This window comes from Ammodytes marinus, assembly GCF_949987685.1.
Source record: "Ammodytes marinus genome assembly, chromosome: 3".
In the NCBI taxonomy this organism is placed as follows: domain Eukaryota; kingdom Metazoa; phylum Chordata; class Actinopteri; order Uranoscopiformes; family Ammodytidae; genus Ammodytes; species Ammodytes marinus.
The window spans coordinates 5000666-5028006 of record NC_137232.1 but is presented as its reverse complement, the minus strand read 5'-3'; the positions used below and the strand labels follow the sequence as shown (position 1 = coordinate 5028006).

At 41.3% G+C, this 27341-nt stretch overlaps 1 protein-coding gene across 1 annotated transcript; it reads left to right on the top strand.

The window, feature by feature from the left end:
* Positions 1–8774: 8774 nt before the first annotated feature.
* On the top strand, positions 8775–26065 carry LOC307248647 (ATP-binding cassette sub-family G member 4-like; the record flags this gene model as incomplete). The annotated part of the gene is made up of 14 exons (XM_080025089.1): positions 8775–9018; positions 15369–15486; positions 16469–16601; positions 17161–17211; positions 18234–18379; positions 22083–22206; positions 22531–22645; positions 22745–22887; positions 23541–23639; positions 23827–23995; positions 24149–24249; positions 24408–24566; positions 24658–24776; positions 25840–26065. 14 exons carry the CDS (start codon positions 8775–8777, stop codon positions 26063–26065), a joined length of 1947 nt encoding a protein of 648 aa, XP_079881215.1.
* Positions 26066–27341: the final 1276 nt, after the last annotated feature.

Genomic DNA, 27341 nt, shown 5'->3' with positions numbered 1-27341 from the left:
GTGCAACACATCTTCTTCGCATAGAGTTTATCAGATTGTCAATTGTGGCCTGTGGAATGTTGGTCCACTCCTCTTCAATGGCTGTGCAAAGTTGCTGGAGACGGCTTATGGTGGAGAAATGAGCATTCAATGCACGAGCAACAGATCTGGCTGACATTCCTGCTGTCAGCATGCCAATTGCACGCTCCCTCAATGCTTGTGGCATCTGTGGCATTTTGCTGTGAGACAAAACTGCACATTTCAGGGTGGCCTTTTATTGTGGACAGTCTAAGGCACACCTGTGCACTAATCATGATGTCAGATCAGCATCTTGATGTGGCACATCTGTGAGGTGGGATGGATTATCTCAGCAAAGCAGAAGTGCTCACTATCACACATTTAGACAGATTTGTGAACAATGTTTGAGAGAAATGGCACAATTGTGTATCTGGAATGAATTTTAGATCTTTAAGTCCATCTCATGAAAAATGGGAGCAAAAACAAAAGTGTTGCGTTTATATTTTTGTTGAGTGTAGTTCCAACTACTTTGTATACATTGATCAAATTAACAATGTTAATGTGATACGTATTATATGAAATTAAAACTAAATATAATACAGGGAGTTTATTATAGAAACTAAAAAGTGCCAATTTGTTCTTCACGGCACATACTTGAACCAAAATAATACAACTGGAATAAATAGAGCTAATAATACATGTGGCTGCCTGTTAAAGGCATTGCTTGGGCATTCCTTCACAGCAGTCAGGATGAAAAAAAGGGGATTGGGATCATCAATGGAGGTTCAATTCGGGAAGCAATGTTAAAATAAAAGTGTATTAATGTCCCTTACCAGCCCACAAATGGTTGTAGTTTCACTATTTCACTACATAAAAAAAAGTTAAAAAAAAAGTTATTTAACTGCTTGAATCTCCATAGGCTAGTTGAACTACCAGCAATCAACTACTAGCTACTAGTTTAATAACATGTAGTGTAATACTGCCCAACAATGCCGGTAACTAACTTATCAGACTTTTGGATGGTAGGCTAATTGGTGGGAAATAGCCCAGGAGCTGCAGTTCAGAGGTTTGTAAAAATGAGGGTTACATAAACATAGGCTACGTCTACACCTGTCACCCGAGATGAAGATTAGGGGAAAAAAAGAAGAAAACCACATTTCCACGAAACACAGGAGTCAGTTCTCGCCCCCATGTGACCCTGCACTGACAGTCCCCCTCCTCCCCCTAGTCCTAATTTGATCCGCCCTCCGCGTGCTGCGATGCCGTAGATGCAGCACACTGGATGAACACACACACAGCGTTTGGTTGTGAATACAGCAGCCAGAGAGGAGAACCACATCCTGACAGACCACACTTCACCCGACAGCAGTCAATGTAAGCTCCGTCTCCACTCCTTCTTTGCGCTCTATCTCTCTTTCTCTCTTCTCGTTGTTGTGTCAGCTCCTGTAGGCTACTTAACATCTGATATGACTCATCTCCCCCTCTGTGTGTGGATGTGTCACTCACTGTCCAGGCTGGCCCCTGTCCACTCGCGCACCTCTGTCTAATTACGCGTCCGTGGCTTTACGCGGTGCTTTTTGACACACTTTAAAATCGAACGACTGTGTACTGTACCATGCAGTCGGCTGATTACTATTATTAATTGTAATACATAAATTAAAAACAAGTAAAGTGCATCAACTTCAGTTAAAGTCAATTAAAATAAACTGAACATGTTTACAACGTTTCTATCCTGCGTCAACTGGGTGTGCCGTATTAACTTTATTGTATAAATGGTCCTCTTCGGTTCGGTTGTTCTATTGTTTCACGTGATAACCATGCACAAGTTCATAATATAGCCTACTTCGAAGAGTGATTTTGTAAAAATGTAAAAATCTTTTGATTTTAGTTATTTTGGCCAATAGTGTAATCAGTGAGTCAACTTCTTTTGTCTCACAGACCCATTCCATTTGTCTTTCTATGAATTTGGGGGATGTGAACTCTCCCTAACTCAATGCATTCACTGGACCTTAGCATGTAATGGACCTTTAAGAGTGACAGGAACCAATGTAGCCTACTTTGATCCATCATTTGCATATCAGCTGCAATGATCGTTGATAGTTTATCTTTATGTATCGATGTGTATATCACTTATATAATGTTTGCCAGCCGATTTTTTTAATCAATAAAAACAAACAAAATCTCAGTTGCGAAACAAGTTTATGTGTGAATGAAGTTGTAGGCCTTTAGTACTGGTGAAACATTGGAATGAAAGTGTCAGTTAAAGTCCTGATATAAATAAGTTGCTGCTGGCTCAAGAATATCAACTGGATATGGAACAAACTAGAACCCGACCCATGCAGGATTTTTTACGCAGATACACTATACCAACTCGCAACATAAATATTTTTTGATAAGGTTCAATTAATGCACTTTCACTCTTTGTCATTTACTGCCTGACAAAATGGAAAAAAAAATCTCATTAGCTATCATTTGCTTTGTGATGTCTATTGTTGTACAGTAGTGCTTGTAGTTCAGTCTTTATCTGTATCTATCCCTTTGTCTCATATTGACTGAGATAGTTTTCACACTGTATATCATCTCCTCCAGTTCTTCTTCTCTGCTTCAACCTGTGTCTCATGCGTGGAACATGCTGCTGTAGCTTATGGAGCCTCTGTACGCCGTAGCTTTGACTATAGGAATGTGTGTGTGAGCTTTTAGATTTATTTTTTTTCTGTCAAAAGCCTCTTCGGTGAATTAGCTTTCAGTCTAACAAAGTCATGGGAGAGCAGGGAGCGATGTTAACCTACTTCTCTGGGCCTGATATTAAGTATTCTGGTATTATGTAAGAATATAGAAAAAAAACGCTGACCTTCGGGACCATTTAGACAGGGTTTGAGGGTTAAAGAAGGCTGCAGTAGTTGTGTGTAGCTCTTTTCTGTATGCTTCTGCTGTAAAACTAAAGGTTAGCAATCAGTTGGCACAACAGTAGGCTACTAATTCTTTCAGTGCCTATATAGTACTTTGACAAGACTAGCGGAAGTCTCTGAGTCATCTTTCAGCACCTTTTAATTTAGAGGTACTCATTACCTCTTCCTTCAATCTACACAGAGCATGCATTCTCTTGTATGCACTGTACAGTTGTGTGGACAGCGTATCCGCCATATTGTTTGTTTTTGTAGGAATTTTACTTCATTTAATACATAAAGAATGATAAAATCAAAAGTGTGTATATGATACCAGTTGCATAATTAATGTTTCAGTTAGGACTGTGCAAAAAAAATCGATATGGCAATATCTTGTAATATTTTGCTAGTGAACTACAACCTCTCTCCTGTATATGTCGTAATATGTCTAATCGCCTCGAATTGACAGGTTTTGAAAATTAGTAACATTTTTGAATTAAAGTAGTTTTGACTAAATTTGTCTGCAGAAATATTAATATAATGTGAGGTGATGTGTTAAGACCACCCAGATCGTACACTAGCGTGTAATTCAGCTCAGTTTTAACATGTACAGCGAAATATGTGGAATATTGCAATAATAGCAATATGCATCGTAACTCAATGTATTGCGATATATCATAATATCACTCTCTCGAGCATAAACAAAGGTTGGATATCATATGGTGACCCATGCATCGTGATGTGTACCATGAAGTCCTTGCTAATACCCAGCCCTAGTATCAGGGAGGAACTACTTTATCAGCCCTTGAGGGGAAATGGGGTCTGCAGCTACACCAGTGGTTCTCAGAAATTTTTTTGCGCCCCCCCCTAAAAATTGAAATACTATTGAGAACCTGCTAATATTTATTTATTTATTTATCTGTACAAAACCACTGTATGAGTTTCTGGCACGAGCATTCTGCATACAATCACCTTATTATCAAATTAGATTAAAACAATTAGCCGAGATAACTTCTGCAGCAACTTAAAACAAAATCGAAGTTCAGTTTATTAGCTCAATTTATAACAATTGAGCTGATAAACTCAATCAGTCTCAGCCTGTGTGAATCTCAGGACAGAGAAACAAGAGCAAATGATTTACTGAGGTTTGCATTTCATTAAAAAATAATTAAACTGTAAACATAGTTAAGGACGGGTGGTGTTTTTTTTTATTATTATAGGCCAATATGCCTTCTATGATGCGATAACCTATAATTCATTAATGTTATTATTAGTCTATTTGCTTGATTTCTTTTTAAATAGCCTACAGAGACACTTGGAGACATATGTGGACATTTATTCACTGCAAATCGCGGCCTTTTTTTTTTTTGGTCAGTTGATAATCAAGGCCACCCACGCCCCCCCACCCGACCTGACAACTCACGGCGCCCCCCCCCCCCCCACACACCATTTGAGAAGCACTGAGCTACACAACAAACACTATAACTGATAAGACTCTATGTGGTTGTTACTGTACAGAGATTCAGCACTGGGGAAATACGTATGTGGTTTGGTCTCCCTGACAGGCAAGTGCTTCTGCAAGAGGTAATAAGAACAGTCTCAGTAAGCATTGTTTCCACTAGGGACTTCAACTTCTACCAAACTTACCTGCCACTATTATAACGACACACACAGCTAACTCTTTGACAATTAACTCTTGTTTCAGACACTTACAGACTGATTGAAAAGTGATGGAAAGGAGTCATCACTGAGTTGCAGAGAGATTTGAAATGAAATATTTTTTTTCCCTTAAAGAAGTGATATTTCAGCACTTGGAAATGGTAGGATATCTGACATCATCAAAGACAGTTATTCTAGTTATTCCTCAACTCAATTGTATCACCTCTAGAAAATATTGAAATGAAGATATTCAACTGTGAGATAGAAAGCACTGTCTTGTGTAAAAGCTTGCACTTTATCTTAAAGCAGTGTTGAGCCTTGGTAGAGGCCTGCTATTAACCCAGTAGGGGAGAGTGGGGTGAGTTGTGCCAGGGGGGAAGTAGTGCCACCCCTTGTTTCTAAAAAAACATAGAAGAAATTGGTCATGTGACCACACATTTTTGAAGAGCCATACATTTGACTCATCATGTCAAGTAGGGAGACACATGGAATGAGGGGTTAGCACATTTATGCTCAAAAAACAGTTTTTTGATTTTCGAAGTAAAATTTCTATGATCAAGGTTTTTTGATTATTGTGTCTGGACAATTATAGACAAGTTTGAAAACATTTGACACATGTTTTAATGCTTTAGTATACTACACCATGAGTCTATACAGTTAGCACGGTGTTAGACCTCAACTGCTGTGTCATGCTAGTTTTTCCAAGATGCTGAGATTGGGTTGATTTGTGCCAAAGGGCCTGGGGTGTATACGCTGGTAACCAAAAAGAAAGTGATTCTCTACAGTAGTGCAGAAGAGACTGACATCTCCATTCCATTTAACAACACCACTGATGAGAGTTCAGATGGCTAGAATGATGATAATGAGTCTGCTGGTGACTTTGTCATTGTGAGCTTTGCAGGTGAAACCACCTAGATCTGCTAGGCCTTGTTTACGAAAATTGACCTTCAATCCTTGTAAAATATTTACTTTATTTACTTTAAATAAACCTTAAATTAGTAATTTTTTTATGGATTTGTCTGGCTTTTATATAGCATTACAGTTTATGAGATATATATCAATGGCACAATTTACCCCAACATATTCTCTCCAAAGGCACAACTTACCCCGCACCGGGGGCAAGTTGTTCCACAAGACCACTTTTTCTCCGAAAGCTACATTTCTTAAACAGTTTATTTCAGATCCAAAGTTATTGTTGCCATGGATGCACCACATCCTGAACTATACGCACATGTTATAGTTGGAGACATTACTGTCAAGGCCTAACTTTAAAAGTCACTTTGAGTAAAAAGTGGCACAACTCACCCCACTCTCCCCTACCCATGAACACTAAAAAAGTTTTACCTAAAACATGCATTTATTGTTTCTTCAAAAGACGTTTGATGACAGGGGGTTTTATAGTCTACAATAGAAGCTACATTCATTATGATGAGCCCTGTGCTGGCAGATTTTCCAGGGTTTACAGTTCCGTTAAAGACAATCCTAGTCAGATTGGATTTAGTTTGAATGTAGTCTTCAATTGATTAGGATTTAATATGGGAAAATTTGCTTTTTCACATTATTTGCAGGGAGGTAGGGCACTTTCACACCTGATAGTTCGCTTTTAGTTTGCTTCCTTGGTTCACACCAGATGCTATCGTTTTCTCTGGTCTGAATCAGTTGGTGAAGAACCAAAATGCAGAGGCATACGCCACGTGAGAACGTTCTCTTCACTCATTGGTCAGATGTGTCTGGGGTGGATGCAACAATGTAGTTCCTGAACCGCACTAGAATTGGTCAGAATTTCCATGTGGGAAAACTACAGAAAGAAACTACAGGAAGCAGATTGTCTTCACAGGTTGCACTCAGTCTGCTCGCGTTCCCATCATACACAAACCATACACAAATTGCTGTCTTCTCATCTGCCCAAACAAACTGCAGCAAAGGTGGAAACCAACTAGTGTTTGTTTCATTCGAACCAAACACGGCAGGCGTGGAAGTGCCATTAGGTGGAAGCTGTACTGTAAATGGTGTAAACCACTGCAGATAAGCATACACCTGGGTATGTGGTTTTAGTCTTGTTTTCAGATAGACCTATGGTGCACGAAATCTGCCGATTAGACTTTTATTCTGAGTTCATTCCAGTTAAACAAGGCAACTGGCATGATTTCTTCCTCACTTTGATGTCTCCATTTAGCTGTGTGGAACGGACCGCTTTATTTGATTCTAATTGGCCTCTAATCCAGCTGTATTCGGGCCATCAAGTCTTAAAGTCAGATACAGGTGTATCAGAGGTACAGTAGATCATCTGAAGTGGTATGATGCCAGGTCAGTGAGTTCTCTGCCCCCCCCCCCTCTCATCCAGAGCAGTGCAGTCCAATCCAGGTTGACTCGTGACATGTAGGCATACGTAACGTGTCTCTCTGTTACCTTGCCTCCTTCTTATCAAACCCCTTTGACACCCAGAAAATAATTTTCCATGGCTTATGTCTCCTTGCTGTCAGTGAAATACATCTGCGTGGAGGCGTGATCTGGGGGGCAAGTGAAGGAGCAGTCAATTCCCATACATTAGTTTGGCTTGGTGCTTGAGTGTGCAGTTTTTTCCAAAGCCTGCAACTCCAGCTCCCCTCGGGCTCCAAGCAGATCAAGGCTGGAAAAGAAAGTTGATTTTAATCCCCAAGGGGATTAAGAACCCCATGAGTGATTAAATGAGACCTCTGTCTCAAAAAGGACAAAGCACTGTACCACCTCAGACTTGGGAACCGTTTTACAGTGGTCTGCGCAGAACAAAGCAGATTAGACGTATCTCCATTTCGATGATCATTAATCACCCCGCGATCACAGGGAGATTGCATATTTCTGCTGCTTAGAGTCCTGCCAGGACAATGAAAATGGATTTGTCTGATATTGGTCATACCTTAGCTATCTTTTCCCATGACACATATTGTATACATTTCCATTGAAGCTGGACTAACGATGAACTGTCACCAGTAGAGGTGCTCAGTACAGTGTGACCACATTTGTAATACCAACACCTCATTTGGATCTGACTATACTGGTTCAAAACCAAATAATCAGCTTTTTGCATCGAAGCTCCCATGAAAACAAAATACTTATTAACTCATGTGTGATATAAGGTTTTCCTGGTTAAAGCTTACTGAGTGACCATTTAAACTATAGAACCAATCATGATGTGGCAACTCTGTGTGGGTGGCTGTGGCGAAGCAGGTATATGGCGGTCGTCCACTGGATTGTAGGGTCGGGGTTTGATCCCCTATCTCCCTGCTGTGATGTGTACCTTATAAACAGTGCATGTATAGTATATAGAACTGCAACTATAACTCTGATTATCGATGGAACAGTTGATTTCTGACCAGCAGCCCAAACCCCAAAGCTAGTCAATGTACTCTGATATCTTACTAAAGAAACTGGAACCAAATAATCAATCAACTGATCCATGTGTGTATTGAGTTTATTTAAAAACATTTGGAAATGGGGCTGCCCTCAGTTGCCCATGCACTGTGTATAGTCTATAGCCTATTTCAGCCTCGTCTGTGGAAAAAGAGATAGCTGGACAACAGAGTTCTTCGTTCCTCTCACTGCATTTAAATGCATTCATTATATTACAGAGAAATATGTCCCATAATAGAAAAAGAGCACCAAGCCAATCCTAGAGGACCCTTCAATAGCTTCTAATTCATCCAACCCAGTGTCTCCAAATTATTTGTTCACACAAAATTCCTCAGATTTAGCCTCTCTCAAAGTGCACCAGATTCATGCATTTCATTTTAACAAAGTAAAAAAAATCTCCCAGGGGGGCATACCCCCGGACCGCCCTAGGAGGGTCGGGATCTCGGCTGGCTACTATTTTCAGCCAGCTGGACATTGGAGGCAATAGGGGAAAAACACTGGGGGTGTGAATCACATTTAACAGTAGTCAATGATTTGGGCAGTACTAACATTGGAGAGGGCCCCCTGATCTAATTCTGCTTAGGGCCACATGAAGGCTTGGGCCGGCTCTCTGTTCAGCTGCTGACTATAGCTCAAGAGCCCTGCTGTTTCACTACGGACTTAGAACGTTTATTGAGTGACCATTTAAATATGCCAGCAAGGCACCAAATCCCCAGCTGCAGTTGTACATTTAGATATGTCAACAGATATTGAAGCATGAATAACCTCCATGATATTGCCTTTCTTGACTGTCTTACCTTTTACCCTGTTCCTTCCCTTAATTCCCGCAGACAGAGAGCTGGTATGGACAATGAGGCGTTGGAACCTGATTCTGTGAGTATCCCCGTGGAGGACGCCATCCTGTGCAATGGAGTCAGCCAGCCTCAGCCTCAGCAGGACCCATCCATGTTGACCCACCTGAAGAAGGTTGAGAACCAGATCACTGAAGCACAGCGTTTCTCCCACCTGCCCAAACGCTCTGCGGTGGACCTGGAGTTCACGGACCTGTCTTACACCATCCAGGAAGGACCATGTTGGAGGAGGAGAGGTACCACACATCTGTCCTTTTATTAAAAACCTGAATCAGTATCACTGATTTTTTTTTGTAGGGAGCCATTGGAATGTAATAGGGAAGTGTCCTGGGACATGTTAGACAGTTCTTATAATAAATGCATGGTCTTAATTTGATTGAATAACTAAAATTATAAAAAATATATGCCCTTAAGAAACATCACTAAACTAGCCCACAGTACAGTAATAGGAGCTCCTTGCCTCCAGCAGTGAGTGACGCTCTCAGCTTCTGCAGCAAACCAGGCTCTTTATCGACCTTTCCTGTCCAGATCATTTCCCCTGCATAGAGAACATAAGAGGGAGAAGGGCTGATTGTGTTTGACTGACTGCCTGTCCCAGGATCCATCACTGTCACTGGGTTCCACACAGAGGATCAATAGACGCTGCACACTGGAGTCATGGACAGTACTGTGAAACTGCAGTAGCTATGCTCGTGCTAGTGTTGCTTGGATAGTGATCAGTACAGAGTAAAGTAATTTACCTGTAAAAGTTTTTGCAATGAAGGCAATGCTCCACATGCAGTTGACATACAACTGCCCTGCATCCTTGGTTAAATGGATGATTAAAATAAAGACTATTTGCAAATAGGTAGAAAGAGAATAACAATTTGCCTTTATTAATTATTCTGATGACTAGCGCTAAGGTCAGCACACAGCATGGAGATAGTACTGTATGCACAGTCAGTGTAACACCGCCAAGTTGTTGCATGTTCATGTTGTTTATATCAAAGGTTGTATGGTGGTCAGGGGCGTTGCACCAAATTCTGGGCCCCTATACAGGAAGTCCTGATGGGCCCTCTGAGAGGCGGTCTCTATGTTTGTCTATAGTCCAAAACGTATGAGTGACTGGTCCCTCTCTGAGCCAGATAACAACACAATGTTTCTATTGATGAATGACCAAATCATTACGCGTACTTGAACACAACCCCTGGTCTAATGACTCTTAATAAACATGCACACACACAGTGTTTCTCACAGGAATTTGGGAGACTGTGTCGTGGACCCTGGACCTTCTAGGGGGGTCCGGGGGAATGCTCCCCCGGAAGATTTTTTTTTAAATGTTTAAGTAAAATTCATCAATCTGGTGCACTTTGAGAAGAAAACTAAGGCTAAATCAACTGTTCCTATGTAAGCTATTTAGTACTATTTTCTGGAATAATTTATAGACACAGAATGACCAAAAAGCAGAAAGAAGAAATGTACATGTTTAAAAAATCCAGTCAGCTTTGGGAATTTTCCCTTCGTTTGTATTTATTAATGGCCCAATATAGGCCCCTGATCTTCGTAGCCCCGAACAATGTTATTTAAAAAATAGCAAAAATGTACTGACGAATGAAAGGCCCCTGATATATATTTTTTTTTCCTAAATAAAATTTTTCGGGGCCTAAATTGAGCCAGTAAAAAAAATTAAATAAAAAAAATACGTTTTTATATTTTTTGGGTGCAGCCCCCCTCTGCCTTGGGCCCCCCAAGCCTGTTCGCAGTCCTACGGCCCTGAACGGAACTGACCATCGTCAGATGCTCATAATTACCGAGTAGAAGTTGAATGCGTCATAATACAATACAATGCAGCCTCTGAATGGGCGCATAGGCTACTGGAGCACTGTCAGACAGTAATATGTGTAAAACACATAGTCACTGTAGTAGTAACGTTCAGTTATTATAACTACAGTAGGAACCGTTGCTCTACAATGAACTGGCGACTTTTTTTTTTTTTTTCTTAAATGAACTGGCGACTTGATCAGAGTGTAGCGCGGCCAGATGACAGCTAACGTAGGCTCCAGCCTGCGCCCCGTCAAAGGTAATGTTATGAATAAACAAGTAGTAGGGTAGGCCTAATTGTTTCAGCCTCCCTCTGTAGTTTTACTCTCACCATTCTTAGAACAACTGTTTTTGATGTCCTGGGCCCCTGCTCTGCTGCTCATAGCCTACTCTGGTCTCCTTCTCATCTCTTTTCTGGTGTGCGAGCTTGTGCTTTTTTGGGGGCATCCTCGCCTGCTGGAGTTCACTTCGCTCGCGCTCACTTAATTCCAATGAGGAAGAACGAACCGCGGGGTGGACCAAACCATTTTTTAAGAAGGGGCCAAGGGGGTTATTGAAATGATTACAATTAGAATATTGTATGACTTGTGGCTTTGTTCTAATTCGGACTCATTCGTATGATTATATATTAGTTCACTGTATAGGCCTACACAATAATTTTGTCATAGATTCTACTGGGGGCTGTGTGGGCCCTAGCTGGCTGTGGGCCCTTATAATCGTCATAACCTTTACCCCCTTAACGACGGCGCTGATGGTGGTTATCAAGATATAAAGTGTTACTAGCCTACTGACCTAACTCCTGTAAGTATAGTGATGCTTGAGCACCTGAGTAGAGTAGACATGGGAAAACAAATCACTTAAATTGGACTTACTTGAGTCACTTAATTTAATTTGCTAAAGTACAAACATACATCAGTGTTTTTGTGAGTAAATCAGACTGCAGAAACACTTGTAATACAGTTAATAGCTCAGCAAAGAGGTCAGGTCTGAGAAAGCTTTTAACAGGACCAGTATTTACCTTTAATTCAGTTTAAGGACTTGTTGTTAAGACCTGTGTGCAATCATGTACTGACCACATTCTTGACTTTAACACCTGAACAGAGGGGCTAAAAATGTAAAGCTTGTACCGATAGTCTGATGTTGGGCTTTTAGGTTAATTCAATCAAAAGGGTTTTTATCTCTTGGAAACATTAAGGTGCATAGTACATGGAGAGAAATCCTCCGAGGTTTCCGGTAAGGGCTGCATCGTCTGAGACTCATTGCCTCATTAATAATCTATCTGACAGGGTGAGCCAAAGGACAGAGGAGAGGAGAGAGAGGAGTTACAGGTACGGTATTGTACCTCTTAGGTATCTTTGGAAATCTGAAACATTTCTGGTTTAACGGGCCTTATCTTAAGAAGCAATAGCAATGATCAAAACTCAACAAAACACTTTCCTATTGTGTGATAAGCAAAACCATATTCCATAAGGCAAATCCAAACACTCTAAGCAGCATTAACACTGTCTCAGTGCTAAGCCATTTTGGTGGGAATGTGAAAATATGACATAAAACATTTGTTGTAGCAGCCAATTTGAACGTGTGCTATATTCTGTATTGTGTGTACTTCACCAGCACACCTTAGGGCATAGGCATGTAATCACAGTGGTTATAACCTACATAGGGGAATCACTAACAGCTGGGAAGAGGAACTGAAGAAGCCAGTCACGGATGTGCATCTGTGCCCTTTTGGTTCTGTCTTGCTGTTTTTGGTTTAGTCTTGTTTCAGATTTTTATATCAATCCCTCAATGCACCCAGCTTCAGTAGGTGTTGTTAACATAGTATGCTGTACATATTGTCATAGGGCACATTCAATGGTAGGCTCCATTTCTGTACTGCCTCGCGTTTTTCTAACACATATCCCAGACAAAACTCTGTATTACAATCCTAAGTGAGGGTGCAACCTACAGTATCTCACAAAAGTGAGTACACCCCTCACATTTCTTCACATTTTTCTTTATATCTTTTCATGGGACAACACTGAATAAATGACACTTTGATACAATGTAAAGTAGTCAGTGTACAGCTTGTATAACAGTGTAAATTTACTGTCCCCTCAAAATAACTCGACACACAGCCATTAATGTCTAAACTGCTGGCAACAAAAGTGAGTACACCCCTGAGAAAAAATTTACAAATTGGGCCCAAAGTGTAAATATTTTGTGTGGCCACCATTATTTTCCAGCACTGCCTTAACCCTCTTGTGCATGTAGTTCACTAGAGCTTCACAGGTTGCAACTGGAACCCTCTTCCACCCATTTATGACAGCATCACAGAGCTGGTGGATATTAAAGACCTTGCGCTCCTCCACCTTCCGTTTGAGGATGCCCCAAAGATGCTCAATAGGGTTTAGGTCTGGAGACAGGCTTGGCCAGGCCATAACCTTTACCCTCAGCTTTTTTAGCAAGCCACTGGTCGTCTTGGAGGTGTGTTTGGGGTCGTTATCATGTTGCAATACCACCCTGCGGCCCAGTTTACGAAGGTTGAGTGCACGTGGTCAGCGTCGTACACAGAGGTTGGCTTTGGAAAATAGACGTATGAGTGCTGCCAGCATTGCTGAAGGGCTTGAAGGGGTGGGGGGTCAACCTGTCAGTGCTCAGACCATACGCCGCACTCTGCATCATACTGGTCTGCATGGCTGTCATCCCAGAAGGAAGCCTATTCTAAAGATGATGCACAAGAAACCCCACAAAAAGTTTGCTGAAGACAAACAGACTACGGACATGGATTACTGCAACCATGTCCTGTGGTCTGATGAGACCAAAATACATTTATTTGGTTCAGATGGTGTTAAGAGTGTGGGGCGGCAACCAGGTGAGGAGTACAAAGACAAGTGTGTCTTGCCTAGAGTCAAGCATGGTGGTTGGAGTGTCATGGTCTGGGGCTGCATGAGTGCTGCCAGCACTGGGGATCTACAGTTCATTGAATTCTAACATGTACTGTGACATACTGAAGCAGAGCATGATCCCCTCCCTTCATAAACTGGGCCGCAGGGCAGTACTGCAACATGATAACGACCCCAAACACCCCTCCGAACGACCACTGGCTTGCTAAAGAAGCTGAGGGTAAAGGTTATGGACTGGCCAAGCATGTCTCCAGTCTTAAACCCTATTGAGCATCTTTGGGGCATCCTCAAACGGGAGATGGAGGAGTGCAAGGACTCTAATATCCACCAGCTCCTTGATGTCGTCATGAATGGGTAGAAGAGGATTCCAGTTGCAACCTGTGAAGCTCTAGTGAACTACATGCCCAAGAGGGTTAAGGCAGTGCTGGAAAATAATGATGACAACAAAAAATATTGACACTTTGGGCCCAATTTGGACATTTTTTCTTAGGGGTGTACTCACTTTTGTTGCCAACAGTTTAGACATTAATGGCTGTGTGTCGAGTTATTTTGAGGGGACAGTACATTTACACTGTTATACAAGCTGTACACTGACTACTTGACACTGTATCAAATTGTCATTTATTCAGTGTTGTCGCATGGAAAGATATAATGAAATATTTGAAGAAATGTTAGGGGTGTACTCACTTTTGTGAGATACTGTATATATATATATACAGTACATCCATCCATTATCCATTCATGCACATTATTTACTCTATTTCAGTTTTTTTTAACAAATTTTAAAAGCAGATTTGATAAGCTTACGTCTAGTAACTGATTTAGTGGACACTAACTTTCAGTCTAGTCAAATATACACGAGGTGGATAACCAAAGGTGTTTCTAAATAAGGCATATAGGACAATATAGGCTCAGCTGGCAAAAACCTTAAATCCTCCAACACACAAAGAAATGACACACAGACAAAGGGTCATATACAGTAGACCCAAACATGCTGTTAGAGGAAACGGGTGCTGCTCACTGATGTTGGATTGGATCTTTAAGCAACCTGTGTTGCCACCTGTAGGCCTTAATGCATATTTAAATATTACATTTCATGTTAGGACAGTTGTGTTTGAGTAAACATCCTGGACCTTTAGTTCCTGCAACAGAGAATCTAGGTGTATTGTATAGTAGGCAGTGGTACAGTACAGATACTGCTCATCTCAATGGTTTTCTCAACATCCTGCAGATGAGTGTTAATGCTGTTAGACTTAAGTGCAACATTTGATACTGCACAGGGATGTGTTATTGCAGTGGGTGGGTGTATGATATATTTCTACTGAGCGATGCATTTTTCACAGATAGACCATTACAGGCACATAATGGGCATTAAAGTCAGAGTCAGCGATTCTGGAAAATGCTCGTTGTCAAAATAACTTTTTATCAAAATCAGTGAATATCTCTTTAGGATATTCTACATGTCCGTACTGTGTACTGAAAACAATTCCAATCTTAATACACAGCCTAGGCTCTCTGTGAACAGGCATGTTGCCGGCTACAGTGGTTTACCTGTTTACAGAGCCTAGGGTGCATGTGTATTAACACTGTTGTTGTTTTTTTGTCCCAGTACACACACAGTACAGACAGGTTGCAGAATGTGGAGGGGATATTCACTGATTTGGACAAAGAGTGATTTTGAATACACGCATTCTCCTGATTTGCTGACTCTAGGAAAGCAGATTTTATTTTTATTTATTTTGTTAGTAGAAAGTTGATTCTGATGGTTTTGTATGCAACTAGTACACACATACAGACACACGTATAGAACGTATAACATAAAATGTTGGTATCCAGTAAGCTCTTGTTGATGATAGTCGGTAAAGGCATGCTGAAGTGAATCAATACTTTGTTGTTCCCAGGTTATAAAGCCTTACTGAAGTGCCTGTCTGGGAGGTTCTGCAGTCGGGAGCTGATAGGAATCATGGGGCCGTCAGGGGCCGGGAAGTCCACCTTAATGAACATTCTGGCTGGATACAGGTGAGAGTGAACAAAAGTCTCTTCTTGCCACCGGACAGTTGTTTATTTGTGGCTTCTTTTGTCTCTTGAATAATCCGCAGTAGCTCTGAGTCGAGAGGCTGATTGGCGGAGGGCCAAAATCTCAGTTTAGCGTACAATTGAACGGATAATTAGGTATAACTTTCTATCCTGGACCCCTCTGCAACAGTATAAGGCTTACTTCTGCTACAGCAAAGTCTCCCCTAAACCCCTTATAGTGACTGCGCTGGCCCCCATCTCCATAAGTTAACACACTAACTATGCCTAAGTACTAAATACCTCATACAACCCCACAAAAATACCGAACTATCCCGTTAAAGATATTTTTGGGGTGTTTCCCCCTTTTATTTGACAGTGCAGACATGCAGCAAAGGGTCCCTGTTGTAAAAATCACACTGGATTTTTTCCAGCTCACACACAATACGGAAAGGTAGCAGATAATGAGGAAATATTCACTGATTTTGACAAAAAGGGATTTTGACAACAAGCGTTCTCCAGAATCACTGACTCCACCTTTAATGGTGTGCACTCTACCAGGTGAGCCAGGGTGCCCATGTCTTCAACCATTATTTCACCCATGATATTATAAGTCTAAGAACCTCTTTCTCAACTATACAATTATTTTTTTTTAAATGTGTGGACAAACAACCAAGCAAGATAATTAAGAGGAATTACCTTACATTATTAAGACGTTATAATTGATGTAGGAGCCCATACTTCTGTGTGTTTTTGTATTATATTTCCACTCAATTGCTTCAACTAGCATTTGTCCAGTCCCTGAAGTTTCCAGTGTGTATGTGTGTGTGTGTGTGTGTGCGTGCGTGTGTGCATGCGTGCGTCTGTGTCTGTGTGTGTGTCTGTGTCTGTGTCTGTGTCTGTGTGTGCGTGCGTGCGTGTATCTGTGTGTGACTGTGTGTGTGTGTGTGTGTGACTGTGTTTGTGTGTCCGTCCCTGTTACCTATAGGGAAACAGGGATGAAGGGTCAGATCCAGGTCAATGGGAGACCCAGGGACCTGAGGACATTCAGGAAGATGTCGTGCTACATCATGCAGGAGGATATGCTGCTGCCTCACCTGACCGCACGAGAGGCCATGATGGTGAGCTGATACTCCTACAGGCTCCTATAGCACAGACAGGGACCTTTAAACTCATCCTTAAGAGTGGGCTTTGATTTAGAAACGTAGTAGTGATGATGTATGTTCTATACTCTGCCTGTACTAATCAAAGGCATACTCGGTCATTGTAATCCATAATACCTTTTTGTCAAAATCAGCGAATATTTTCTCACCGTATGCTACCTGTACCTACCGTATTATATGCTAAAATAAAATCCGGTGTTAATACACAGCCTAGGCTCTGTAAACTGGCATGTTGCTAGCTGCGGTGGCCCACTTTGTTTACACACCAGTTTACAGAGACTAGGCTGTGTCTTAACAGTAGTTTAGGAAGCGCAAACAGTGCAGACAAGTGTATACAAAAAGTGATTGTGAGACAACAAGTGTTCTCCAGAATCTTTGACTACACCTTTAAAAGGGTGATAGTTATCTAGCCAATGTACTGCAGGGTTAAGATTCTGTGTGATAATTCCATCTGTTTGCTCTCTGTGTCCATTGCATTCTATGATTATGACACATTTATTTTTTCTCTTTCCTGCAGGTTTCAGCTAACTTGAAGCTTGATGAAACTATGGAGGTGAAGAGAGAATTGGTGAGCTTAACAAACATGTAACTGCGTATCACAATGGTTTTCAAAGTGGGAGGGGCGCCGAAACTTTCAAAATGTAAAAAAACTAAAGGAAAGAAAAGAAAAAGATCATCAGATGACAGGAATTACAATGATTCAGCTGCGAAAGAGCCACCACCACTAAATACCAACTAGCCTCTTCTGTGTGCACCTCCAAATGTCTTAAGAAGCACATATATGGATAAGGTAAATTAAGAAAATACCCCCCAAATACCCCTCATCTCTATTTTATTGATTTTTCTAGGTTATTTTTGGGCATGTTATGCTTTTATTAGACAGTTAGGAGAAACAGAGGTGAAATTGGGCAGAGAGGGGAATGACATGCGGAGAACGACCAAGAGCTGGATTCAAACCTGTGGTCTGCTGCTTCTGAGGACTGAGCCTCTATTGGGGGCGCTCTAACCACTACATCACGAGCGCACCCCCTTACCGCGGCAATAGATGGCCGCGAGTGGCCGGGCCAGGTCAATCCACAACGTTAGCGATTTAAATAGGATATATGGAGGTGGTACATTTTTTTCTACTTTGTGGACACACCTATGTTCTAAATTTGGATAAAAGATCATTTTCCAGTTATACACTCTTGGCTCTTTTGTTAAATATTTGACGTACGTAACTATACTGTACATAGCCAACTATTAATCTTAAAGCGCCGCAATTCAGGAAAACCCTTTGTGATTTTGGTATTTTTTGTCAAGTCTGCACGAGTAGATTTTCTCTTTTATTTAGTTTACAATTACTGTACTATATCAGTGTGAATGTAAAATGTTGTTAATCAGTGACTATTGTGTTGAGTCACTAAGCCTGAAAAAACGTAGAACTTGCCAAAGTCAATATGTTTGTCGAGTGCATCTCAATTCCCCCTTAATCACCAACTTAATGGCATTTCACCGTTATGTTTATGCCTGCATCACTTGTAAGTGTACAAATGTAAAAAAGAAAGCGATACATTGAGAATCCCCTTCTCTCTGCCTGTCTTGGTCCAGGTGAATGAGATTCTGACTGCGTTAGGGCTACTTGAATGTGCTCACACCCGCACCAGCTCCCTGTCTGGAGGGCAGTGTAAACGTCTGGCCATCGCCCTGGAGCTGGTCAACAATCCTCCAGTCATGTTCTTTGACGAACCCACCAGGTGAGACAGACTGACGCTGATGACGGCCCCATTCCAATTGTAAACTGTTTAGAAACTATAAACTGTAAACCATTTGGCTGTTTGAAACACACTTCCATCCCATTTCTATGCGTCACTGAACATGCTACTCACGCTAGACTTTGACTCTCACCATATCGAAGGAATAGTTCAACATTTAACATTTTCAGCTTTTTGCCTCACTCTCCGGTCCACGACAAGGGGACATAAACCGTTCCTGTAACGCAGAGGTGGAGAGAAACAAATTACTTTTACTCAAGTTACTGTAACGGAGTTGTTTTTTGTGTACTTCTGTACTTTTTGGAGTAGCTTATAACATCTGTACTCTTACTTTTACTTAGAGTATGTTTTGTTTGAAGTAGTGTACTTAAGTACATTTTAAAACACATTTGTTACTGAGTAAAATAAAAAGGGAAATAAAGTGCAAAAAAATAAATGCAAGGAAAAATCGATGCACAATAAAAACAATACATGTAGTGACCAAGCTAAGTTTATGCTAATTCAAACTGAACATTTCATACAGGTTCAGTTTCACATTAAAAGCAGCAGCGATATGGCAACCACCTGAGCGCACACAGGCGTATAGTGGGAGTACTCACACGGTCTGAAATAAACTGAAGGAACTATCCCAAAACATTTACAACAACCAATTGAACTGAGCCTAAATGAAACAGTTCAGGTCTCCATACTCATACTAAAACATAATACATGTTCTATGTTTTATAGTTTGGTTCACTTACAGAAATAAAAGTTCAAATGATGATAGTTGTGAATGAGGCTGTAGTTTTAAGGGGTTGAGGGGAGGGGGATTGGTGAGTTCTGGGATAATAACAACACATGATACACCTCAAACAGAGATGTAAGAACTCATCTGTAACTTTAAGAGCACAGCATGCTGCCTCTCAATGCTCCCACCAAGTCCTCTGTAATTGTCCTGTCTGGAATCTTCTTAATAAACCTAAACACTGATTGAAGTCCAGTCTGCAGCCTTTGTCTTTTCGAGCCATGGGGAAATTCGGCCTGCCACACAATGGCGTCACAATGACGGATAAATATGACAATAGAACAAACGAGGGAACAGCCTGGAAGCGGTAGGGATCGTCTGTTGAAAAGTGCCCCGGTTGCAAGTGGTAAATCTTGCTGGGCTGGATCGAGATGGACGCCGTTGGTTGAGGTTTCCACCATGGTGCCAGTGTGTTATATGGAAGAACCGCGTACAATTTTATTGATTAAGACTTTGGAAAAAAGGCTGGACTGGAATCAAGCTTGCTACGTCGCTATGTGCATTTCTGTACGCTATGAAAATGAAAAAAAAACACCCAAGAAAAAGCGTAGGATGGCCGGTTCCTGAACTGTAAAAACTGTCAAAGATCTACATGCCTTATCTCCACCAAGCTGGGCCATCCAGGCCTAGTAGGCGGTCGACTGCAGTGGTCGGGAACATTGCCACGTGATAGAGACCAACTTCAATGTATTCATTTATACAGAGTAGCCGGTATACTGCTCCCCTCACAGTCGTAAACACCGGAGGCTGAGGTCATAGATAAAATGGAGGAAGCCGTACGCATACCAACGACGGCCCTTTGTGGGCCACTTGCACAAATGGAGGATTGAACTTTCTGCCAAAGTTTGAAATGGAGAACCTATCTTCTGTGCCAAACTTGGATTGGATTTCGTCTCCTATGTGGAACTGAGCATGGCGCCATATATCTGAACTAGAGACTCTGAGAGATAAGCTGTTATCAAGAGTTGGTGTCACTTCTGTTCTCTCTGTCTCAATATCATTTATCTTTCGGTGTGAGGTATATTTGCATTGGTGGCCTTAAAGAGGAGCTATGATACTTTTCGACTTTTATGACCTATAAACGTTGTTATAATGATTTATAGTCATGTTTAACCATACTAGCGTATCAAATAATTACATACATGCATTTACACGTATTCCCTGCTTACCGTCTGGGGTGGCTATGCAGAGCACTAAACACTAGGGCAGCCGGTCGAGAATTCAAATTTCCGGGTATCGTGTCGTCACGTTCCCGGATGTTTCCATGTATGGTAATGCTGCTCAGGCAAGCTCCGGCCATGCCCCCACCTTCCTCTCTCAGAAATCTGCTGCTGGAAATGTTCCGAAAGGATGGTAACCAATCACAACGGAGTGGGGTTTGCAGGAGGGGGGGGGGGGGGGGGGAGGGGCGGAGAAGCACAGAGCCAAGTGTGGAGCAGACTGCTGTGCTCGCTAGGGTGAGAGGAAGAGTGTCCCGAAAATCTACATGGTTTTTTGTGATGTGAATGTGATTCGTGTCAGGTTGCTCTATAGCAGTTTTTAACAAGAAATTAAGACCAGAAAAGTAGTATAATAGGAGATATTTAATGAAATGTAGGTTCTGTAGTAATGCTTATAACTATGCATTGTATTCTACATACATACTTACTTATGGGTCATTCAAATATGTATGGTTTCATCTCTTTTTTGGTTGAAGCAGTGCTTCTAAATGGAGCAATGTGGTACATTTGAATAACCTCTATAATGGAAGAGGCTGCAGGCGTAAGCAGTTTCTAAAGGCCGAGGTTACAGAAAAGCATGGGGTACGAGACCTTAAAATAGGGTTTCTACATCTCAGCACAGGTACCGTGTTATCATTCAACAAAGAAAAGATTACCAAACCCCTATGAACATACGAAAAAAGAAAGTTCTAATAAAAGTAAATAATATTTTAAAGGTTACATTTGCGACTAGTACCTATACCAACCAGCTAAAAGAATGAAAGATATAAAAGGTTTTATACCCAGGGTACAAACTACAGGGGAGCCAATGAAACATGGCCCTGAAAACATGATTAGTCAAATTAGGGTCTCTATAAAATTGACCAAATGCAATTTCTGACATACATTTTTATTTTTCTGTCGATTCATCATCATAGAGCATGAGTGAAATAATGCTTTAATTGATGTAGGATTTGATTCACCAATTCTGAAATAAATCAAATAGGCCTATGTTTCTTTGCAGCAAGAGTCAGACAGTCCTTTCTTTAAGCCCACCAGCAGTGAAAAGTGACCTCCACTCAAAGCCATGGTGTAGTTTGCACACTGAAATGAACTTACAGGAAAAGTTCAACCTTTTGGGAAATACTCTGTCTCTCCCAGAGATACATAACAAATATTGATTCCACTGCATTATTGAATGCTAAATATAAAGCTGGGGGCCTTGCCCAAAGGTAATAAATACACCTACCAACAATGTCCTTCATTTGATGAAGCCGTTTCACAGCATGCATGTCTCAACATAACTTTATATACAGTAGCTAATACATTCTCACAGGACATAATAAATCACTAAATGATGCTTTTTGTCATACAAGTGTGGCCCTTACTCATTTATGTCCTCTTTCCAGAGTACTTCCCTGCTGCTCACTAATGATACCTTATTATGCAAAATACACTTTTTCATGGTTTCTCAACATTAATATTGGCCCCCTGTGTGACTAGAGAATCCCAAGGTATGGGACAAAAAACATCCCTCTCTCTTTTTCTCCAACTCCTCTTTTCCAAAAACCCCAGTCAGATGTATCTCCCCCTTATGACATCATTAGATTCAGGCCTATTCAGAGCGGACTGGAAACAGAAAACAAGCATAATATGTGACCTTTAATGTTGTTCCTTCCTATATCTCCTTGTCCCTGTCCAGTGGCTTAGACAGTGCGTCCTGCTACCAGGTGGTCTCACTAATGCGTTCTCTGGCTCTGGGAGGACGCACCATCATCTGCACCATTCACCAGCCCAGCGCCAAGCTGTTTGAGATGTTCGACAAGGTACACATCTGTCAATGACGACATGAATGGATGGCTGGATGTTCCAGTTTCTACTGCTTTGAGAGAAGATGTGGTGCATCCCAATACTGTAACATTGTGGCAGACTACCCATCTGCTGGGTATTGTGTTATTGTGTGTGTTCGCTAGATTGAACCTGAAAACACAACACAGAAAATAAGACAATGCCCCGAAAATGGGTGACTGCCAATCCCCCCTCCCCCTCCCCCTTATAAAATCAGTACCTATACAATCTTTTAGCCATATAAATAAAGTTTGAAACATTTGGAATGGTCAGTTACCTTGAATGAATTTCTTCCTCCACAGCTTTACATTCTCAGTCAGGGACAGTGTATCTACAAAGGCACAGTCCCTTACCTCATCCCCTACCTGAAGACTCTGGGTCTTTATTGTCCTACCTACCACAACCCTGCAGACTTCAGTATGTCCACTTCACATTCATTATTGTTTCTGACGGAGTGAGCTGAGTATTATCTGAAACCTTTCTAATTCTAAGTCATGGTCTTGCCTGTGGTTTCAGTCATTGAGGTGGCCTCAGGAGAGTATGGAGACCTGAACCCTATGCTGTTTGACGCAGTCCAGGGTGGAATGTGCGCGTTAGAGGAGAAGAAGAACCAGTGTGACATCAATGGCACGTCCGTCTGTGGAACAAAGTGCCCGATGGTGAGTGCCAGAGGATGGGTAACTGGGCAAAGCAAATGTAACCCTTAGAGACCCCAAGGTTCATTGCTGGATATTGCTATACATGGATGAATTGCTCATTGAGATGTGGTAATATATGCACCACTATAGAACAATGTAGATGTATATATATCTATACCATATAATGTGATTATGATTAGAGAATTATTTTGAGTATTGCGTTTTAATAACTTATGATTAATTTCTATTTGTATTTGAGATAATATACATGATGCGTGTTCTTTGAGGGAATAACTATGCATTTTGGGAAATTTGTGCTTATTTACTTTCTTGCCAAGAGATAAATGACTAGATCTCTCAGGTCTGTATTTACTTCCGGTAACCATTCCCGTCCCATCTCATTCAAGGAAAATAAACATTCTTTATGTCATTATCGTTGCCATGCATTTTGTCAGCCAAAAAGGACATAACTTCTTTAAGGAGCCATTTTGCTTGTTTACATATTCCGATTATTGCTTACTCTGAATATGAGCTTATTCTGAATAAGGTGGGTACAAACTGCTGTTTTACATGGCGATATCTTATTTTGAATATGATCTTAACCGGGTTAATATCGGAGTATTTCTGTGCATGTAAACGCAGTGAGGGTAATGACTCCCTTTCATTTCCCACAGGATGCCGGACACATAGAAAGGCATACCTTTGCCACGAGTACACTAACACAGTTCTGTATCCTCTTCAAGAGAACACTCATAACCATATGTCGGGACCAGGTAAGAGCGTCTGTTCAAAAAGGGTTTTGTATTTCATAGCAGTGCGCCTGTTTCCAAACACAAAGAAAAAGGAAAAGTATACATTTCTAAATAAAGGGACGTTACCTAACATAACCAGACAGTTAATGAGTCTAGTCTGCACCTACATAGATGTTGATTTCTTCCCATGCTTTTGTTCTGTGCTCAGGTCTTGACCCACCTCAGACTGATTTCCCACATTGCCATAGGGGTTCTTATAGGCTTGCTCTATCTGAACATCGGCAATGACGCCAGCAAAGTCTTTAACAACACTGGCTTCCTCTTCTTCTCTATGCTCTTCATCATGTTTGGAGCGCTCATGCCCACCGTGTTAACCTGTGAGTATGACCGCGTGCAGGGGAAATTATTATAACTACATCCAATTTTTTAAGTTATACTATTTACTGTTGTGCCGGCCATCACAATCCACTTTCGAAAGTCCAATATGTGAATTAATATCATCCGATTGTTTTGATGCATATATCTGTCAGTTCCTCTGGAGATGTCTGTGTTCCTGAGGGAACATCTGAACTACTGGTACAGCCTGAAAGCCTACTACCTGGCCAAGACCATGGCTGATATCCCGTTCCAGGTGAGCTCACAGTGTTGGGGTTGGAGGAGTATGGGTTGGCTCACTGACAACCATAGCAAATACAACTTCAAGTTTTAGTTGAAGGTACAAGAGTATTGTATATTTTGGCTTGAAGAGCTCCTTCATTAAATCAATGGCTAATGGAGGTGTTATTTTAGGTGATCTGCCCCATCATGTACTGCAGCATAGTGTACTGGATGACAGAGCAGCCTCCTGAGGCCACCCGCTACCTGCTCTTCATAGCCCTGTCCACCTGTACTGCTCTGGTGGCCCAGTCCCTAGGCCTTCTGGTTGGAGCCGCCTCCTCCTCACTACAGGTACTGCAGCTTTGAGTTGTTAAATGTAGGATTTCCTGGCTCATGTATGCCTATGAGACAGAATACTTTTTCCTCTGCTTTTCTCATACAGGTAGCTACATTTGTTGGACCAGTCACAGCTATCCCAGTGCTGCTTTTATCTGGATTCTTTGTGAACTTCGACACAATCCCCAAGTATCTGCAGTGGACCTCCTATGTGTCTTACGTCAGGTGTGTACCACTATGAGTATTTTAATGCCTCTGCTCCTGCGATGGCCAAAGGCCTTGGGCATTATGTCTACAGGTTGTCCATACGTACGCACGTATGTACATAACAACATCTGTACGTCTGTCCGGGCCATTCTTGTAAACCCAATATTTCATGAACGCTTTGAGGGATTGTCTTCAAATTTTGCAAAAATTGTCGATTCTTTGGCACAAACTCACACTCTGATTTGAGGATAAACTGAGTTTGTGCCAAAGTTGACTGAAATCCCTCAAAGCGTTCTGTTACATTTAGGAGGTCAAGGTCACTGTGACCTCGCATCTTATGAATGCAATATCTCAAAAACTCTTTCAGGGCTTTTCTTCAAAGTTGATAAAAATGACGAGTCGTGAACTGTTTGGATTTTGGAGGTCAAAGGTAAAAGTTAACGTCAACCTTACATATTGTGAGGTCGCAGTGACCTTGTAGTATATTGTAGTTTCTGAGACACTTTACTATCTTTAAAGCATTTCCTATCACTACTGTACTTTCACCCTGCTGCAGTTGTATGCCTAGTTTGATTTGTAAGCACCTGGGCATAATGATGGTGATGTTTGGTCAGTTCAGGAGGAGTTACACATATTTTAGACTTGATCATTAGCATAATTGAGCATGATTTTAAATTGCTATAAGGCTGAATATGAATTTAAAACCAGCAGTTTAGATATCTGGCTGAACTGTTTACAGTCATAGGAGTGCTCCAGCTGTCTGAGCTCTGACCAATCTCATAATAATAGTTTTGTCACATAGACATTTAATCTCCAACCACTATCATTTCAAAATGTTCCCCTTGACAAACATTGTTGCCCATAAAAGCTTACATTCACTCAGCATTTTGTTTGTTCCATTCAACATTTTCATAGTGTGGACTGCTAGGAGCTATCATTAAAGTTGATGAATTCATAGTCTTCTTGTTTAAATTGTGAACCATTTTGACTCAGATTCAAGGGATGATTTTTTTTTTTTTTTGCTATTTGCAATTTTTTGAACATCTCACAGTATATTACAGTGTTTGTATCCCTCCTACAGGTATAGCTTTGAAGGGGTGATCCTGTCCATCTACGGGATGAACCGAACGGAGCTGCAGTGTCCGGGGAAGGTGTGTAAGTTCCAGCAGCCCGAGGAGGTGCTGCAGTTACTGGACATGGAAGACTCAAAGCTCTACATGGACTTCATTGTCCTGGGCATTTTCTTCCTCATTTTTCGTCTGGCCATCTACATTGTCCTACGCTACAAGGTCAAGTCCGAGAGATAGTTTTTTGGCTTGGCTCGTCTTCTGAAAAATCTCAAGTGCCCTCTTCAATGTCTCTTTTACTGTGCACAGGGAAAACCACCTCTCTCTCTTGTGGGACTTTTTTGTTTCATCTTAACTAGTGCTGTCAGTTCACGCAAACCCCTTTTAACGGCGTACATTTTTTTTATATCGCAAGATTTACTTTTTGGCCTTGCAAACTTTGTAGTTTTTTCACATGCTCTTGCAACAACTAGTAACGCTAGAAAAACTACAACACCACACCGGACATAGCTAGACCAAAAACAAAACAACAGGCACGCCGCACACACTTGTTTGGGCTTCTGAGCCCGCTAAAAGGAAGGCTAACATTACGTTCCCCTTCCTCTTCCCCGCTGTAGTCTACCGTTAATGCTCTGCTCAGAACGGGAGACAACAGAAAGTGCGCACGTGTGTTTGATACGGTTTGATGTATCCAGCTCATAATGTTGCTGCACACACAGCGGGAAGCATTAACGGTGTTGGTCGGCATCTTTTATATTAGGTCCATTGTTGCACAATTGCACTATTTTGAAAGGACACTTCCTGGGCTTATAGCGCCGCCCAAGACGATTGTGATTGGTTTAAAGAAATAACAACAGTCCAGCCCAAGTGTGAATGACTGCTCCAAGTGAGAATGTTAGTGTGAAATTGAACACTACAGTATACTATGCCTATGTTGTTTTTCAATAAAAAAAAAACATTTGCACAAAGCAAGCCGATCCACTTTTCCATGTTCATAAGAGCATTAAAATGAGAAGAAATAATGGGACAAAAAGAATTCAAGGGACATTTAGAATAGATAAAAATGTGAGATTAATTGTGAATAATTGCGAGTTAACTATGACATTAATGCGATTAATAGCGACTTAATATTTTAATCGTCTGACAGCACTAATCTTAACACATTGCTGCTAAAAAAAGATAGAACATAAATGATCTGATCTGCTCTACTGTGGAGCAGTGAAGAGTCATCTCATAAATCAACATACTGTATACCTTTTTATACCTCAGACGTCAGGACTTGACTCCTGCACACAAAGCCAGATCAGCAGTTAGGAGGATGGAGAGACGAGCCACATGTACTACTGTATGTTTCATATTCCTGCCAGTCAGAAATGTATTTGAAAACAAAACAAGGCGTATGTAACGCAGTAGCACTTAATAGACTAGACCTGTTTACTCTACACTTTGTGCTGCCATTCTCTCAAAACTGCCCCATTAAGAAAATGAAATGCCAACAGAGTATTAGTGTTTCTTT